The sequence below is a fragment of the Triticum urartu genome, chromosome 2A, assembly GCF_056163025.1.
Source record: "Triticum urartu cultivar PI428250 chromosome 2A, HENAU_Tu73, whole genome shotgun sequence".
In the NCBI taxonomy this organism is placed as follows: Eukaryota; Viridiplantae; Streptophyta; class Magnoliopsida; order Poales; family Poaceae; genus Triticum; species Triticum urartu.
In genome coordinates this window covers 582,846,838-582,863,918 of record NC_141874.1, presented here as the reverse complement: position 1 = coordinate 582,863,918, position 17,081 = coordinate 582,846,838, and the positions used below count along the sequence as shown (strand labels likewise).

The 17,081-nt window shown below is 57.9% G+C and overlaps 1 protein-coding gene across 1 annotated transcript; it reads left to right on the top strand.

Annotated features, from left to right (window-relative positions):
* The first annotated feature begins 463 nt into the window (after positions 1-463).
* Positions 464-8,535, top strand: LOC147986037 (uncharacterized). Its single transcript, XM_087541843.1, has 3 exons — positions 464-479; positions 1,053-2,050; positions 8,287-8,535. Exons 1-3 carry the CDS (start codon positions 464-466, stop codon positions 8,533-8,535), a joined length of 1,263 nt encoding a protein of 420 aa, XP_087397969.1.
* Positions 8,536-17,081: the final 8,546 nt, after the last annotated feature.

The following is a 17,081-nucleotide window of genomic DNA, read 5'->3' as shown; positions in this document are numbered from 1 at the left end:
AGTAAATGACCATGGGTAGCCTAACCGGCTCCCCCTGGCACTTCAGAAAAATTGTAGGCCGATCGAGCCTTCAAGCTTCCAAGACGTGGGGCCGCCTTCCTCCAGCCGACTGCCCCTCAGGCCGGCTGTGCAAAGGCGGCCTAGGCCTAAAAATCTCCATGAAGAAAGCCCCAAGAGGGCCGGCTCCACGAAGCCGGCCACAAGAAGGCCGACTCCAAGAAGCTGCGCCCCCCCTCAGCAGGCGGCCCAAATCGTGCCCTCAAAATCTGCACCCACATAACGGCGATGAGACGGGGCGTGGCTACAGCGAAACCTTCCACCCCCGAATCCTGGAGCACGCCTGGCCACAGTACGCCGTACGGGCGGCCATCACCCGTTCGGCACGGCACTGTTGCCATATTGACCATGATGTCACCCACGGCGAGCCATCAGTACGACCCGTGGGCTGCGGGTCCCATCCGTCATGGAGACACCCGAAGGTGGCTGGGCCACCCCCAGTCGGCCTGGGGTACGGCCGATTCCCAGTAGCCGGCCAGTCCACTCCCTCGAAGGAGGCGCCCCATTAAGGAGATAAGACGAGGTAAGGCTATAGTGACAAGCCGCCCGGCGGCGGCACTATAGCCATGCTTGCCAGGACGAATCCCTCACCACTAAGGGCGGGGCCACAGTAACCAGTCATCGACAGAGCCCCCGAGCGGTGGGGCCGGCTTGTCGACCAGCGAACCGGCAGCCGGCGGGGCCCACCAGTCGGCGGGCCCCACCAGTTGGCGAACAAGCCGGTGGGCATAGACACAGACGGCTAGGGCCCATGCCCAGTCAGATTACCATTGTACCCCTGGGGGTAGGCCTATATAAACCCCCCAGGGCTCCCATGCAGAGGGAGATCTCTTTGGATAGTTTTAGACACCACAAGGAGAAGAGGAGCGGGCTGGCCTTGCCCTCCTTCATCCTTTCACCGAACAGCTCAAGGAGCATCCTCTAGCTACCTGTCGGGATAGTGATCATGCGGAGGCCCCGCCGAGCAGCATTAGGGGTGTTATCTCCACGGAGAGCCCTGAAGCTGGGTAAGATTCGCCGACGTGCATGTCTTCGCCTTATCCCGTTTCCAGGCACTGGCGATGTTTTATTAGCTCCCACAATGATAAGCCATCCATTGGCATATGTCGCACCAACCACCCGACATTTGGCGCCCACCGTGGGGCCAGGTGCACCGTCATCCGGAGACCTGCTCTGGACGGGAACCCTCTTCCTCCCCAGCGTGTGTAGCCAGCCCGGCTCGCCCAATGGCGCTTGCCCCGACGCGCTGCAAGACGTCGCTGACGCCTGCGCGGTGAGCTGCCTCGCCGATCTTCTTGGAGAGGCTCGCATCTCCGACGAGCCCGCATCCGACGCGGGCACAGACTGCCCCGAGAGCCACCTCGTCAGCCTCCTCGACCAACTCCACGTCTCCGGCGAGCTTGCAGCGGCCTTGGAGTCGGTTGGCTCCACCGACCCGATGCTTGTCGACTCTGACACGGCATCCCTTGACGCCTTCCCCACGAACGTGGTAATCATCAACGACCCTCTTCCTCAAGCCGACAGCAGTGGCAGTGCCATCACCGAGGTACTGGTCATCAGCCACGGCGCCGCCTCAGGCGAAAACGCCCACAACGCCCTGCAGACAGCGCTGCACGACTTGTCCGCCCCTGTCCCGGCTGACAAGGACGCCAAGACATTGGAGGCGCGCCGCCTCGCCCTAGTTGCGGAGGGCCAGAAGCTAGCCACCATGAGACGCCTCACTGAGGCTCACCAGCGCGAGGTCAACCGTGCCGCCTTCGGCACACCGCCTCCCGACGGGCCGAGCCGCGTCGGCATCGTCAAGAAACACGGCGCGGCTATCGCCGACATGCTGGGAGCAGACCGCCCAGTCTATGCCACGCCTCTCGAGAACTTGCGCGCCGCCCAGGCGGCCGTAGACGAGTTGAATGGGCTGGGGCCTGACGAGCTCTCCTACATGACCAGACGCATCCAGCAACTTATCGACGCGGCCACAGAGCGGCATGAAGCCGACGTCCGCGCTGAGAGCACGACGCGACGTCCCGAACACCGACTGCGGGCAACACCCGCGCGAGAAAAGAAAAGGAGCCGGCTGCCAGCCGCAGCCGGACTCGAATCTCCATCGAGCGTGACGCAGAGGGCCGCCCTCGAGGCGTGGAGTGGCGGGGCAACCCCCCTCCTCCTCCGCCTCGTGGGGAGAGATACCCTACCCCGCCGCCTGTCACGCATCCGACTCTCAGCGGCCGGCTGGGTCGCCGCGAAGGAGTCGGCGAGAATGATGCCCGCCACAGGATCGACCACCTTGCCCGATCCCTGGCCCTGGAAGAAGAAGATGATGTTGGCCCCCCTTGCTTCGGCCCCCGCATCCGCGACGAGCCCTTCCCCGAAGGGTTCTCGCTCCCAAGAGACACGCCCAAGTACAACGGCTCTGTGAAGCCGAAAGATTGGTTGATCGACTACTCCACCGTGGTTAGCATCGCGAACGGCAACAGGCGTGTTGCCGTAAAATATGTGCCCCTCATGATCCAAGGCACGGCGCGCACCTGGCTAAACAGCCGCAAGCCTTACAGCGTCAACAGCTGGCTACACTTCACTAAAGCCTTCATCCGTAACTTCACCAGCACCTACAAGCGGGCTCCCAAGCCCCGACAGCTCTCCTTGTGTGTCCAAGGGCCCAACGAATCGACTCGCGACTACCTCACGCGTTGGACCGAGCTCCGCAATTCCTGCGAGGGAGTGCAGGAGGTTCAAGCTATAGAGTACTTCACCGCCGGGTGCCGAGAAGGCACCCTCCTCAAGCACTGACTCCTCTGCGACGGGCCGACTACACTTGACGAGCTGCTGATCATAGTTGATAAATACGCCACGGCCGATTCCTCAATGAAGACCGAGCTCCGAGTAGACGCCTCCGGGAAGGTGCTCACTCCAAGTCCTAAGACGCCGGCTGGAGAGTCCAGCCGACGCCCGTACCAGAGCGACCACAAGTGCAAGGCTCCCCTGCCGCCTTCCACCAGTCGGCAGGTGGCCACCGTCGAAGACGAACAACCCGAAGGGTGGCCCGCACCCAAGAAGCAGAAGGGCGGCAAGCCGGCTTGGCAGCCGGCTTTCTCCTACGAGCAAGCACTTGATGCCCCCTGCAAGTTTCACAGCGGCGCAAAGCCTTCAAACCACACAACCAGAAAATGCCACTGGCTCACACGGATCTCGAAGGGTGAGGGGATGGCGCCACCTCCGCCTGCTGGTCAGCCGCCTCCGGCTCCTCCGCAGCCGGCTACTCGACCAGCGGTCGGGGCAGTTCAAGACGAGTACCCCGACGAGCATGCCGCCTACGTCGTCTTTACAAGACAGCCAGAAGATCGGCGTAGCCGGCGCCGACAACACCAAGAAGTCAACGCAGTCGCCACCAACAACCCAGAGTTCATGCACTGGTCAGAAAGGCCTATTAGCTGGAGCCGGACAGATCACCCAAAGGTGATGCCGTCTCCCGGCTCTTACGCATTGGTTCTGGATGCCACCCTCGCTACAGAAAGGCGAGCCGCCCGTTTCTCCTGCGTGCTGATAGATGGTGGGAGTAGTATCAACATACTATACCGTGACACCATGGAGAAGCTAAGCATCAAGACGAAGCAGCTCATGCCCAGTTGGACCGTGTTCCATGGCATTGTTCCCGGCCTATCCTACTCCCCAATCGGCAAGATCAAGATAGACGTCCTCTTCGGGGACAAGGATCATTTCCACCGAGAGGCGGTGTGGTTTGAAGTGGTGGATCTAGAGAGCCCTTACCACGCGTTGCTTGGCCGACCTGCCCTGGCCAAGTTCATGGTTGTACCCCATTATGCCTACCTCAAGATGAAGATACCAAGTTCCAAGGGCATCATCACCATAGCCGGAGACTACAAGAAATCCTCCGAGTGTGCGGCTGCCAGCAGCCGGCTGGCCGAGTCCCTTGTAGTTGCTGAGGAGAAGAAGATACTGGACCGAGTCATGGCCATGGCCGGCAAGCAGCCGGCCCTATCCCCCGACCCCAATGAGTGTGATGCCCAAGGTTCTTTTCAGCCGGCCAAAGAAACAAAGAGGGTACCTCTGGACTCGGATCACCCAGAAAGGTTTGCCACCATCGGGGCAAACCTGGATAGCAAATAGGAAGGCGAGCTCGCCGATTTCCTCCATGAGAATCGGGACATTTTCGCATGGTCCCCCAAGGACATGCCGGGTGTGCTGAAGGAATTCGCCGAGCACAAGCTACACGTCCGAGAAGGTGCAAAACCAGTCAAACAACCCCTCCGCCGACTATCGGAAGAGAAGAGAAGGATTGTAGGAGAAGAAATAGCCCGGCTTCTAGCAGCCGGCTTCATTATGGAAGTTTTTTTCCCAGAGTGGCTCACCAACCCGGTCCTTGTGCTGAAGAAAAATAACAAATGGCACATGTGTATAGACTACACCAGTCTCAACAAGGCTTGCCCCAAAGATCCTTTCGCCCTGCCAAGGATTGATCAAGTAATAGACTCCACAGTCGAATGCGAGCTGTTGAGTTTCTTGGATGCCTACTCAGGCTACCACCAGATAAAGTTGGATCCAGCTGATCGCCTAAAAACCGCCTTCATCACACCATTCGAAGCCTTTTGCTACCTGACTATGACATTCGGCTTGAGAAATGCCAGTGCCACTTTTCAGCGTTGCATGCAGAAATGCCTCCTCAAGCAGCTCGGCAGAAATGCCCACGTCTACGTAGACGATATTGTGGTGAAGACGGAGAAGCGCGGCACCTTGCTGGAAGACCTCAGAGAGACATTTGAAAACTTGCGCCGATTTCAAATCAAGCTCAACCCCGAGAAATGCGTGTTCGGAGTACCAACCGGCCAGCTCCTAGGCTTCCTGGTCTCCGAACGCGGCATCGAGTGCAACCCGATGAAGATCAAGGCCATAGAGAGAATGGAGATTCCCACCAAGCTGTGGGATGTCCAGAAGTTCACCGGATGCTTGGCTTCCCTGAACCGCTTCATCAGCCGGCTTGGAGAGAAAGCCCTCCCCCTCTATTGACTCATGAAGAAGTCCACTCATTTCGAGTGGAACGATCAGGCGGACCAAGCCTTCCACGAGCTAAAGAAGATGTTGACCACGCCGCCTGTCTTGGCGGCACCGGCTGAAAAGGAGCCCATGCTCCTTTACATTGCCGCTACTACCCGGGTGGTCAGCACAGTCATCGTAGTCCAGCGCCCAGAAGAAGGCCGGGCTCAACCGGTCCAGAGGCCGGTGTATTATTTAAGCGAAGTCTTATCCACCTTGAAGCAGAACTACCCACACTACCAGAAGATGTGCTACGGTGTGTACTTCGCTGCCAAGAAGCTCAAGCCCTATTTTCAAGAGCACCCCATCACGGTCGTGTGTACTGCCCCGCTCGCCGAGATCATAGGTAGCCGGGATGCATCCGGCCGGGTGGCCAAATGGGCCATTGAGCTGGCCCCCTACGCGATCTTCTACCAGCCCCGCACCGCTATTAAGTCCCAGGCACTGGCCGACTTCCTCGTCGATTGGGCCAAAGCCCAATACCTGCCACCGGCCCCCGACTCCACTCACTGGCGCATGCACTTCGATGGGTCGCACACCGGCTTGGGAACCGGCATCGTCCTCACCTCTCCCAAGGGCGACAAGCTCAAGTATACATTACAAATTCATTTTGCCGCCTCCAACAATGTGGCCGAGTACGAGGCGCTCATACACGGGCTCCGGCTAGCCAAAGAGCTCGGCATCCGTCGGATCCTGTGCTATGGCGACTCGGATTTGGTGGTCCAACAGTCATCTGGCGACTGGGACGCCAAGGACACAAACATGGCGAGCTATCGTTTCCTCGTCCAGCAAATCAGTGGATATTTTGAAGGATGTTAGTTCCTTCATGTACCACGTGCCGACAACATGCAAGCAGATACCCTGGCACGAGTAGGATCCACCCGGCAAGCTATACCAGTCGGCGTTTCTCTCCACCGCCTCCTCAAGCCGTCTATCAAGCCGTCTCCAGAATCTGATTCCATCTTCGTGCCGCCTGACCCCGACGCAGTCGGATCCGACTTGGGAAATCAAGCATGCGGCGCGGGGACTCCAATAGGCGGCCCGGGGACTGCCATAGTCGCACCCGGCCTGGGGAATTCGGAACTCGGCCCGGGGGCCCAGGGACTGCATCAACACAACAGGCGGTGGCCGACTCCGGCTCCAACTCTTCACCACCCAGCCCACCCGCCCTATCACAGTGGCAGTCCTGACAATAGAAGAAGTCATAGCTCCATCATGGGCCCAGCCCATCCTCAACTTCTTAGTAAACAGAGAGCCGCCAACCGACGAGATCTCGGCAAGAAAGGTTCAACGCCGAGCAGGAGCCTACACAATCATCAGCCGAGAGCTTGTTAGGCGCAGCGTCACTGGAGTCTTCCAGCGCTGCATCGAACCAGAGAAGAGCATAGCAATCCTTAGGGACATCCACCAAGGTGAATGCGGCCACCACGCAGCCTCAAGATCACTCGTCGCCAAAGCTTTTCGCCATGGATTCTTCTAGCCGACTACTTTGGAAGACGCCAAGGAACTAGTCAAACACAGCAAAGGGTGCCAAGTTTTCAGCTCCAAGCAACACCTGCCGGCTTCTGCACTCAAGACCACCCCCCTCACCTGGCCCTTCGCCGTCTGGGGGCTGGACATGGTGGGCCTGTTCAAGACGGCACGCGGCGGCATGACACATCTTCTCGTCGTTGTGGACAAATTTACCAAGTGGATTGAGGCAAAGCCGATCAAGAAGCTGAATGGGTCGACTGCCGTTACTTTCATCGCAGATATTACAACCCGGTATGGCGTGCCGCATAGCATCATCACCGACAACGGCACAAATTTTGCAAAGGGAGCACTGGCACGTTTCTGCGCAACACACGGCATCCGGCTGGACCCAGCATCCGTTGCCCACCCGCAGTAAAACGGCCAGGTCGAGCGAGCAAACGGCCTCATCCTCTCCGGCATCAAGCCCCGACTGGTCGTGCCACTGGAGCGTTCGGCCGGCTGTTGGCTTGACGAGCTGCCGGCCCTCCTCTGGAGTTTGCGCACTAGCCCAAACAAGTCAACCGGCTTCACCCCTTTCTTCCTTGTATATGGTGCCGAGGATGTCATCCCAACTGACATCGAGTTCAACTCGCCTCGAGTCACCATGTACATGGAGGCGGAAGCCAAGGAAGCACGAGAAGACGGCTTTGACCTGCTGGAAGAAAGCCGGCTGTTAGCCCTCAGTTGGTCCGCCATCTATCAGCAGGGTCTGCGGCGCTACCACAGCCAGAAGGTCAAGCCAAGATCTTTCCAAGAGGACGATTTCGTGCTCCGGCTGATCCAGCGAACAGCCGGCCAGCACAAACTCTTGGCCCCTTGGGAGGGCCCCTTCATCATCAGCAGAGCTTTAGGCAATGACTCCTACTACCTAATCGATGCGCAGAAGCCGAAGGCACGCAAGAGAGATGATTCCGGCAAGGAGTCGGAACGACCGTGGAACGCCAATCTCCTCCGAAGATTTTACAGTTAAAAAACAGTACGTAGCACGCTACCTTTTGTACTAAGTACGAGACAAGGGGTGCCCCGAGGAGCGCTCGGGGACTACCCTCTTTTATCTATGAATGATGAGTATCATGCATACGATTATGTTACTACACTTGCTTTCTTCGTCCGGCACCGGGTTCGACCAGTCGACCCGGGGACTCGCCGCCTCAAGTTATATCTGAAGTTCCACCTGCAGTCAGACAAGTAGTGTGCCGACATCCAAGCCCCCTCTTGCCAAAAGTCGTAGCTCGAAGAAACGACTGTCCGACTGGCAAGAGCCAAGGGCAGGAAAGGATGCCCACGCGAAAAATGGCTAAGGACCAACGAACTTATATAACGCGAGCCGGCCTCCCACCCCGCCAGCCGGCTACCAAAGCAGTCGGCTGGCCGGCTTCCCGTTCACCTTGCTGCAATCTGAGAAAGCTCGAGTACTTGCCTTCCCAAAACAACCAAGTCCTTCTCCGGCCATAGACTGCAGAGCAGCTGTCCAGCTGGGAAGGCGGCGACCAAGGGAAGGCGGCAAAGGAAAAAGCCAAAGGATAAAAAGCAAACATAAACGGAAGCCAAACACATGCATAATATTTACACAAAAGACCTTCGAAAGGCCAACATTCAACATAGTCTGAATACACCCCCAGTGGGTGGAACTGCACGAATTTAAAGATTGTTCAAAAGAGTAACAAGCAGGAAAGCAAGGACGGCGGATCAAGCCAGGGGAACAACGGGCGAGTTGGGCAGGTTGGCGGAGTCGGCGGTGCTGGCTGGAGGAGTGACCGGCTGGCGAGTCTCGGCATCATTGCTAGAGGCATGATCGGGCTGAGCCGGGCTGGTCGCTTCACCATCCGGCGCAGCGTCTTCATCATCCTCTCCCCTTCCCCTTCGCCGTCATCACTGGAGCCAATCTCCTCCGCCGAGTCCTCACCTTCGGCCGGCTGAGTGACGCCAGCGTCATCCACCTCAGGGGCAAAGGCGCTGGTGTCTCTGTACTCGGTGTTCGCCGAGGCGCGCTAGATGACAGCCGGCCGCACCGCCTCCAGCTCCTCGTCAGCCTCCTGCCGCCAGGTGCTCAGCTGGTCTAAGTTCAGCCCTGGATACCAGGCTCGGACGAACTCCAGTGCCCGCCCTGCGCCAGACCGGGCCACTGACGCCTTCCAAGCCTCGAAACGGCCGACTGCGACCTCCAGCCAGTCGGCAGTCCGACTTGGGGTGCGCGGAATCACCTCGCCAGGCCAGAGGGCGGCCATCACTTGCGCCTCGGCGCGCTAAAGACAGCGAAGCATGCGGTGGGCCAGCTGCAGGCGGGCTTGAAGCCCCAGAAGCTGCTCCTCAAGTGACCGGCTGGCAGCCGGCGCGATCTCGGCCCCCGCCTGCCATCGTGCGTCGCGGTAGGCCCCGATGGCTTGGGTGGCGGTGGCAGAGTAGCCGGGAAAGTAATCTGCACAAAGAGGAAAGCAGTGGCACAAAGTCAAAAAATGAATCAGATAGTAGGAGGCAGGCAAGGAAGCAAAGAAGAAGGCGGCCTGCCGTTAATCAAGTCTTCCACCCGGCTATAGCCTTGGCTCAGTGCCTGCCTCGTCTCAGCCTAGTTTGCCACCTCGGTCTCATATTCGGCTTTGAGGGCGGCCTCGCTGTCCTGTGCCGCCTTCAGGGCCGCCTTGTGGCTCTCCTCCTGGCCGGCCAACTTCTTGGCCAGGCGATCGCGCTCCTGGGCCAGGGCGGCGCACTCGTCTTCCTTGGCGCGAAGGGAGTACCGGGATCGGCTTAGCTGGCTCCTCAAGTCAGCATTGTCCCCTGCAAATATAAAGAAAGAAGTCGTCAGGAAAAGATCCGACCCGACTACTCGGTAGTCGGCCCGAATCTCGGGGACTACACCCAGTGGGTGCGCTGACGCGCCCCCACTTAAAAGAAAAACGAAGCACTTACTCCGGCTCTTGGTTAGACCAGTGGCCTTCTAATTCGACTCCTGGGCCTGGGAGTTGAAAGCGGCCGCGTGGAGGTTGTGGTACTCCTGCAGATAAGACAAGGGATGCGGGTAAGAACAAGATGGCAATCAAGCTTTCCAAGAAGTTCCAAGCCGCCTGCTCAGCAGCCGGCTCAGAACTCGGGGACTACACCCAATGGGTGCGCTGACGCGCCCCCACGGAAGAAATCAAAAGCAATCGACAAAGAGCAGGAGGACTCACTCGAATAACCAATCGCGTCGTGAGAAACTCCTGGGTGTACTGCTTCAGCGCGGTGGCTTGGGCCTGAAGCCGGTTCCGGACATCCTACGCCGCCACATTTAGCACGGCTGTCCCGCTGCCCGGCGTCCACCTGGATGAGCTATTGCTGGCCGCTTCTAGGTCCTGGCCCGACGAGCCGGCGTCCATGGTTTTCTGCGCGTCCGGCGCTGAAGTCGCCTTCCCCGCGCACCGGCGAGGCGGCGACAAGATCACAAGATCCCCTTCCACGGCCGGCTCGCCTCCAGCCGGCACTTCAGGCCGGCTTCCTCGGCCCGCTCCAGTCAGCGGCGATGGCGCCACCTCCCTCTCCATCTCCGGCTGGCCGCGGCCGGCCTCCTCCAACGGGGGCACAGGGGTGTCGGGAGCCGCGGCACGGAGTGGAATGACGAACTGCGGAGGCTGGTTCTGCTGGGCCTCTGCCTCCCTCTCCGCGTCTGCGGCCTCCGCCTGGGCCTTGGCGGCCGCGACGGCTCGCGCCTCCACTGACTTCTGCTTCGCTCTCGAGCCGTCCTCCGCTCCTCCGCCTCCCGCTCCTCCCACACTTCTCGCGCGTTCCGCTCCGTCGCCTCTGGGAGGTTGGCATGGGGATCCACCCGGCGGGAGCTTGAAGACCCTCCCACGGCTCCGACTATGGAGGCGGCCGGGACCCGCCCAAGGGAAAGAGGGGCCCTATTTGATAAATTGAGAAAAAAGGTTTGGAATAACATCAACCGAAGAAGAAGAAAAAAGAAAGGCATGAGAACAGCGACACTTACGCTGAGACCGCCTGCGGCTGCTTCACCACCTTGCGGAAGCGGGCCGCCTTCGCGGCCGCCTCATCCCGCTTGGTCGCCGCCGCGGTACTCTTGGGCTTCTTGGGCCGACTGCCGAAGTAGGTCGACGCGGCCCGGCGTTTCTGCGCGCCGCCATGAAGAGCCGGCGTGGCGGATGGGCCCGCGCTTTGGTGATCGGGTGCCGACTGACAGCGCGGAACAACTTTGGCCTCGACATCATCCGGCCAATCCTCGAAGGAGGCCCCGAGCCTAGAGCTGCCTGCCTTGCCGCCCTCCCCTGCGACGTCTTCTTCCATGGCGGCCGCCCCCAAGTCCGGGTCATCAACGTCGTCCATCGTGCGGTCAGGGAGGAACTGGCGTTCCACCCCCGCAGCCCCGGTTGCCGGCGGAAGCGCGGGGTTCTACCAAAGAAAAGCCGGCTGGTCAGGAGTCGGCCACCATGAACTCGGCAACAAGCAAAGAAAAAAGAAGAGAAACTTACTAGCGACGGAGGATTGGCGTGAGAGTACAACACCTTGCCGTACTGCCACTCCTCGGTGAGCTTGAAGTTGGAAATATAATTCACCATATAAGACACCTCGGCGTGAGGCATCTCCTTGGTGCTTAGCCGGCATGGGTCGAAGCGGCCGTTCATCTGGCCGATCATGTGAGGTCGGCCCTGGAGCGGAAGCACCCGGCGCTCCACGAAGGCGGCCACCTGGTCGGCCCCGGACAGACCCTCCGACTGGATCATCACCAGGAGCCGGGCAATGGAGGCGACCCCGCCTGGAGACAACGACCTGGACCGGAAGGACCATGAAGGCTGCCTCCCAGCCGGCGGGCTGGCTACGTGAGCCGGCAGGTTGACGAAGTCGCCTTGCAAAGCGATATTCTTCATGTAGAAGTAGGACTTCTGCCAAAGCTTCACCGACTAGATCAGTTGGGATGGACGGAAATGGGTTGTTGTCGCCCGCCCTCCGCACGGTGATGAAGGCGCTGCATGGGGCGGGCACGCCTGCAACAACAGTGCCAAGCTTGCACTGGAAGAACTCTCCCCACAGTTCAAGGGTGGGGAGGACGCCAAGAAATCCCTCGCACAGGGTGACGAAGGCCGACGGCAGCATCACCATGTTGGAAGTGAGGTGATGCGGCTGGAGATGATAGAATTCGAGGAAGGACCGGAAGAACCTGCTCGCCGGCAGGCCAAAGCCGCGTAGGCAATGCGAGCGGAAGATTACCCGCTCGTCCTCTTACGGTGCCGGCGAGATCTCCCTCTCCGGCGCGAGACGGACCCGCACGTAGTCCGCGCCCGGCAGCCGCCACGTCCGGCGGAGAAAGTCGATGTGGTCATCGTGGACATTGGAGCCATCCCAGGAGCTCGACAGCGCCATGAGAATGGCGCGGCGATGAGAAAGATGCGGCGACGGAGAGACACGCGACCCTGCCACGGCAAAGCAACGGTAAGCCAAGGAGGTTGGCGGAAGAGCCGGGCGGCGGCGAGGAGTTGTGGCGATAGAGAAGAAGAAATGGAAGGGACGGGGCGAGGGCGAGCGTGCGAGCGTTTGCCGCTCCCCCTCCTCCCCCCTACTTATAAGCCTCGTATGGCGAAGTCGAGGAGGCGACGCGTGGGGGAACGTGGGATTAACTGCACCCACTCCCCCCACATCCTGCGCTTGTTGCGCTTCCATGGCGTGTGGCAACTACCGCAGGGAGGTGCGCAGTCCGCCCGGGCCGCAGAAGATCCTAGCGTGGGCTGTGGCCCAGTAGTGGCGGGCCCCGGACTGCGGCGACGTCCCGTCGCGCGCGTGGGCTGGCAGGCCCGTCCAGCCACTGGGTGCCACATGGTGCGCGGGCGGCGGGCGGTCAGCCCGCAGCCTAACTCGCGCACCGCTTGGTCCCCGCCCACGAACTTCGACGCCCTCCAGAAGACGGCACACCTAATCAAAGCCGGCTCCGGCTCCTCAAGACATGAAGCTGTTTGAGCTTCTCGACTCCTTTCTTTGCCTCGGAGCCCAACCAGCTTCGGGGACTACTGACGGAGTAAATGACCATGGGTAGCCTAGCCGGCTCCCCTTGGCACTTCAGAAAAATTATAGGCCAATCGTGCCTTCAAGCTTCCAAGACGTCGGGCCGCCTTCCTCCAGCCGACTGCCCCTCAGGCCGGCTGTGCGAAGGTGGCCTAGGCCTAAAAAGCTCCAAGAAGAAAGCCCCGAGAGGTCCGGCTCCATGAAGCCGGCCACAAGAAGGCCGACTCCAAGAAGCCCCCCCTCAGCAGGCGGCCCAGATCGTGCCCTCAAAATCTGCACCCACATAACGGCGATGAGACGGGGCGTGGCTACAGCGAAACCTGCCACCCCCGAATCCCGGAGCACGCCTGGCCACAGTACACCGTACGGGCAGCCATCACCCGTTCGGCGTGGCACTGTTGCAATATTGACCATGATGTCACCCACGGCAAGCCATCAGTACGACCCGTGGGCGGTGGGTCCCATCCGTCATGGAGACACCCGAAGGTGGCCGGGCCACCCCCAGTCGGCCTGGGGTACGGCCGATTCCCAGTAGCCGGCCAGTCCACTCCCTCGAAGGAGGCGCCCCATTAAGGAGATAAGACGAGGTAAGGCTACAGTGACAAGCTGCCCGGTGGCGGCACTGTAGCCATGCTTTCCAAGACGAAGCCCTCGCCACTAAGGGCGGGGCCACAGTAACCAACCCCCGACAGAGCCCTTGAGCGGTGGGGCCGGCCTGTCGACCAAAGGACCAGCAGCCGGCGGGGACCACCAGTCGGCGGGCCCCACCAGTCGGCGAAGAAGCCGGTGGGCATAGACACAGACGGCTAGGGCCCATGCCCAGTCGGATTACCATGTACCCCTGGGGGGTAGGCCTATATAACCCCCCAGGGCTCCCATGCAGAGGGAGATCTCATTGGATAGTTTTAGACACCACAAGGAGAAGAGGAGCGGGCTGGCCTTGCCCTCCTTCATCCTTTCACCGAACAGCTCAAGGAGCATCCTGTAGCTACCCGTCGGGATAGTGATCATGCAGAGACCCCGCAGAGCAGCATTAGGGGTGTTATCTCCATAGAGAGCCCTGAAGCTGGGTAAGATTCGCCGGCGCGCATGTCTTCGCCTTATCCCGTTTCTAGGCACCGGCGATGTTTTATTGGCTCCCACAATGATAAGCCATCCATTGGCATATGTCGCACCAACCACCCGACAACAACTGATCAATGTTTTCAGAGACAGTATAGCAAAGCAGCAAGAACTTGCTGCTACCTCTTAAGCATGCATTGGTTTTCCCTTGAAGAGGAAAGGGTGATGCAGCAAAGTAGCATAAGTATTTCCCTCAGTTTTTGAGAACCAAGGTATCAATCCAGTAGGAGACTACACGCAAATCACCTAGTACCTGCACAAGCAATCAAGAACCTTGCAACCAATGCGATAAAGGGGTTGTCAATCCCTTCACGGCCACTTGCAAAAGTGAGATCTTATATAGATAATAAGATAAATATTTTTGGTATTTTTGTTGTATAGATTGGAAAGTAAAGATTGCAAAATAAACGGTGACAGGAATTGGCAAGTTGACGGGAAACTAATATGATGTAAAATAGACCTGGGGGCCATAGGTTTCACTAGTGGCTTCTCTCATGATAGCATATATTACGGTGGGTGAACAAATTACTGCCGAGCAATTGATAGAAAAGCGCATAGTTATGAGAATATCTAGGCATGATCATGAACATAGGCATCACGGCCGTGTCAAGTAGACCGAAACGATTCTGCATCTACTACTATTACTCCACACATCAACCGCTATCCAGCATGCATCTAGAGTATTAAGTTCGTAAGAACAGAGTGATGCTTTAGGCAAGATGACATGATGTAGAGGGATAAACTCAAGCAATATGATGTAAACCCCATATTTTTATCCTCGATGGCAACAATACAATAGGTGCCTTGCTGCCCCTACTGTCACTAGGAAAGGACATCGCAAGATTGAATCCAAAGCTAAGCACTTCTCCCATTGTGAGAAAGATCAATCTAGTAGGCCAAACTAAACTTATAATTCGAAGAAACTTGCAAAGATATCAAATTATGCATATAAGAATTCAGAGAAGAACCAAATATTGTTCATAGATAATCTTGATCATAAACCCACAATTCATCGGATCTCGGCAAACACACCGCAAAAAGTGTTACATCGAATAGATCTCCAAGAACATCGACGAGAACTTTGTATTGAGAACCAAAGAGAGAGAAGAAGCCATCTAGCTAATAATTATGGACCCGAAGGTCGGTGGTAAACTACTCACGCATCGTCGGAGAGGCTATGGTGTTGATGTAGAAGCCCTCCGTGATCGAATCCCCCTCCAGCAGATCGCCGAAAAAGGCCCCAAGATGGGATCTCACGGGTAAAGAAGGTTGCGGCGGTGGAAAAGTGGTTTCGTGGCTCCCCTGGATGTTTTCAGGATACACAGGCATATATAGGCAAAAGAAGTACGTCGGTGGAGCTCCGCGGGGCCCACGAGGGTGGGGGCGCGTGAGGGAGTCCTGGACTAAGGGGTCCTCGGGCATCCGGCCTGTTATCCATGGGTCGGACTGATGGGCTGTGAAGACATGAAGGCCGAAGACTATACCTGTGTCCGGATTGGAATCTCCATGGCGTGGAAGGCAAGCTTGGCGACCGACTATGAATATTCCTTCTCATGTAACTGACTCTATGTAAACCCTAGATCCCCTCGGTGTCTATATAAACCGAAGGGGTTAGTCCGAAAAGGATAGATTCATTACCATAGTCATACAGGCTAGGCTTCTAGTGTTTAGACATTACGATCTCGTGGTAGATCAACTCTTGTAACACTCATATTCATCAATATCAATCAAGCAGGACGTAGGGTATCACCTCCATAGAGAGGGCCCGAACCTGGGAAAACATTGTGTCCCCTGTCTCCTGTTACCATCGATCCTAGACGCAAAGTTCGGGACCCCCTACCCGAGATCCGCCGGTTTTGACACCGACATTGGTGCTTTCATTGAGAGTTCCACTATGCTGTCAACGAAAGGTTCGATGGCCCCTTCAATCGTATATAGTGACATTGTCCAAGGAGAAACCTTCCTCCCCGGACAGATTTTTGTGTTCGGCGGCTTCGTACTGCGGGCTAACTCGCTTGGCCATCTGGAGCAGATAGATAGCTACGCCCCTGGCCACCAGGTCAGATTTCGAAGCTTGAACTACGTCACAGATATCTGTGGAGACTTGATCTTCAATGGATTTGAGACCGCAGCGATCGCTCCCCCTCACCTCGATGAACATGACTTAAATCTGTCATCGGATCACATCCAGGAGATAGTCCCTGTTGCTGCAACGGCCTTAGAACCAGAGAAGATCATGCCATCCGAGGCAACAGAGTCCGCGGCATTGGAGCCGCACACGGACTCGGCACCCCGCAATATTCATGTCAATGGAACTCCGGACTCGTCTCCGGCTATAAGTCCCGGACCGGGTATGCCTGCGGACACCGAGCTGGATCAGTTATCGATTCTCAAATTTAGTGTCGCAGACATCTTCCAGCAATCACCTTTGGGTGATGTGTTAAACTCTTTAAAGAACTTGTCCTTGGAGGAGGACTCACGGCCGAACTATGTTCGGTTCGAGCCAGAGGCTGATGATGGGAAATTCCGCTTCCCACCCGCCACCCACTTCATAGCCACTGTCGATGACTTAACCGACGTGCTTGATTATGGCTCTAAAGACATCGACGGTATGGACGACGATGCCGACATGGAGCAAGACCCAACGTTCATTGGAAGTTGGACGGCCACCTCTTCGTACGATGTGTACATGGTCGACACACCTAAAAATGCTAGTGACGATGACAAAGGAGATCCAGTTGCCAATAAACCTTCTAAGACACAGTCCAAGAGCCGGCGCCGTAAACTCCGCTATAAGCCTCGTCGCTCAAATGACGGCAACACTGGCACTGGACAAAATAGTACTCCGGGCGACGCCGAAAACAATGAAGACCCTGTTGGAGCTGCATCCAAACAGGAGGAACAAGACAACGGGCAAGATGGCCCTGATAAACAGGTCACGCCCAATGACCCGGATGATGATAGTTATCGTCTAGACTCCGAAGATGAGGAGAGCCTCGGCAGCGAGGATTTTATCGTGCCTGAGGCACCCCTAGAGCAGGAATGCTTCAAGCGCCAGCTAATAGCTACTGCTAGAAGCCTGAAGAAGAAGCAGCAGCAGCTCCAGGATGATCAAGACCTGCTCATTGACAGGTGGACTGATGTCCTGGCAGCCAAAGAATACGGCCCGAGCGCCCAGCCAAGAGTTACCCAAAGCGCAGACTACTACCTCAGTTCGATGAGGAGGCACCAGATCCCATACCTCCCGCACGCAATGTGGACCGACCACCACGTGGTCGGGATAGTGCGGCGGACCGACCACCCCGCAGTCGGGATAAAACGACACCCCAGGCCAAACAATAGCCCGCCCCACCGCCTCG

Excerpts from the sequence above, each read along its gene's own strand:
- LOC147986037 (XM_087541843.1), top strand. Across the intron at positions 2,051-8,286 it reads CAGAGCGGCATGAAGCCGAC|GAAAGCAAGGACGGCGGATC; the intron begins GTCCGCGCTGAG and ends AGTAACAAGCAG.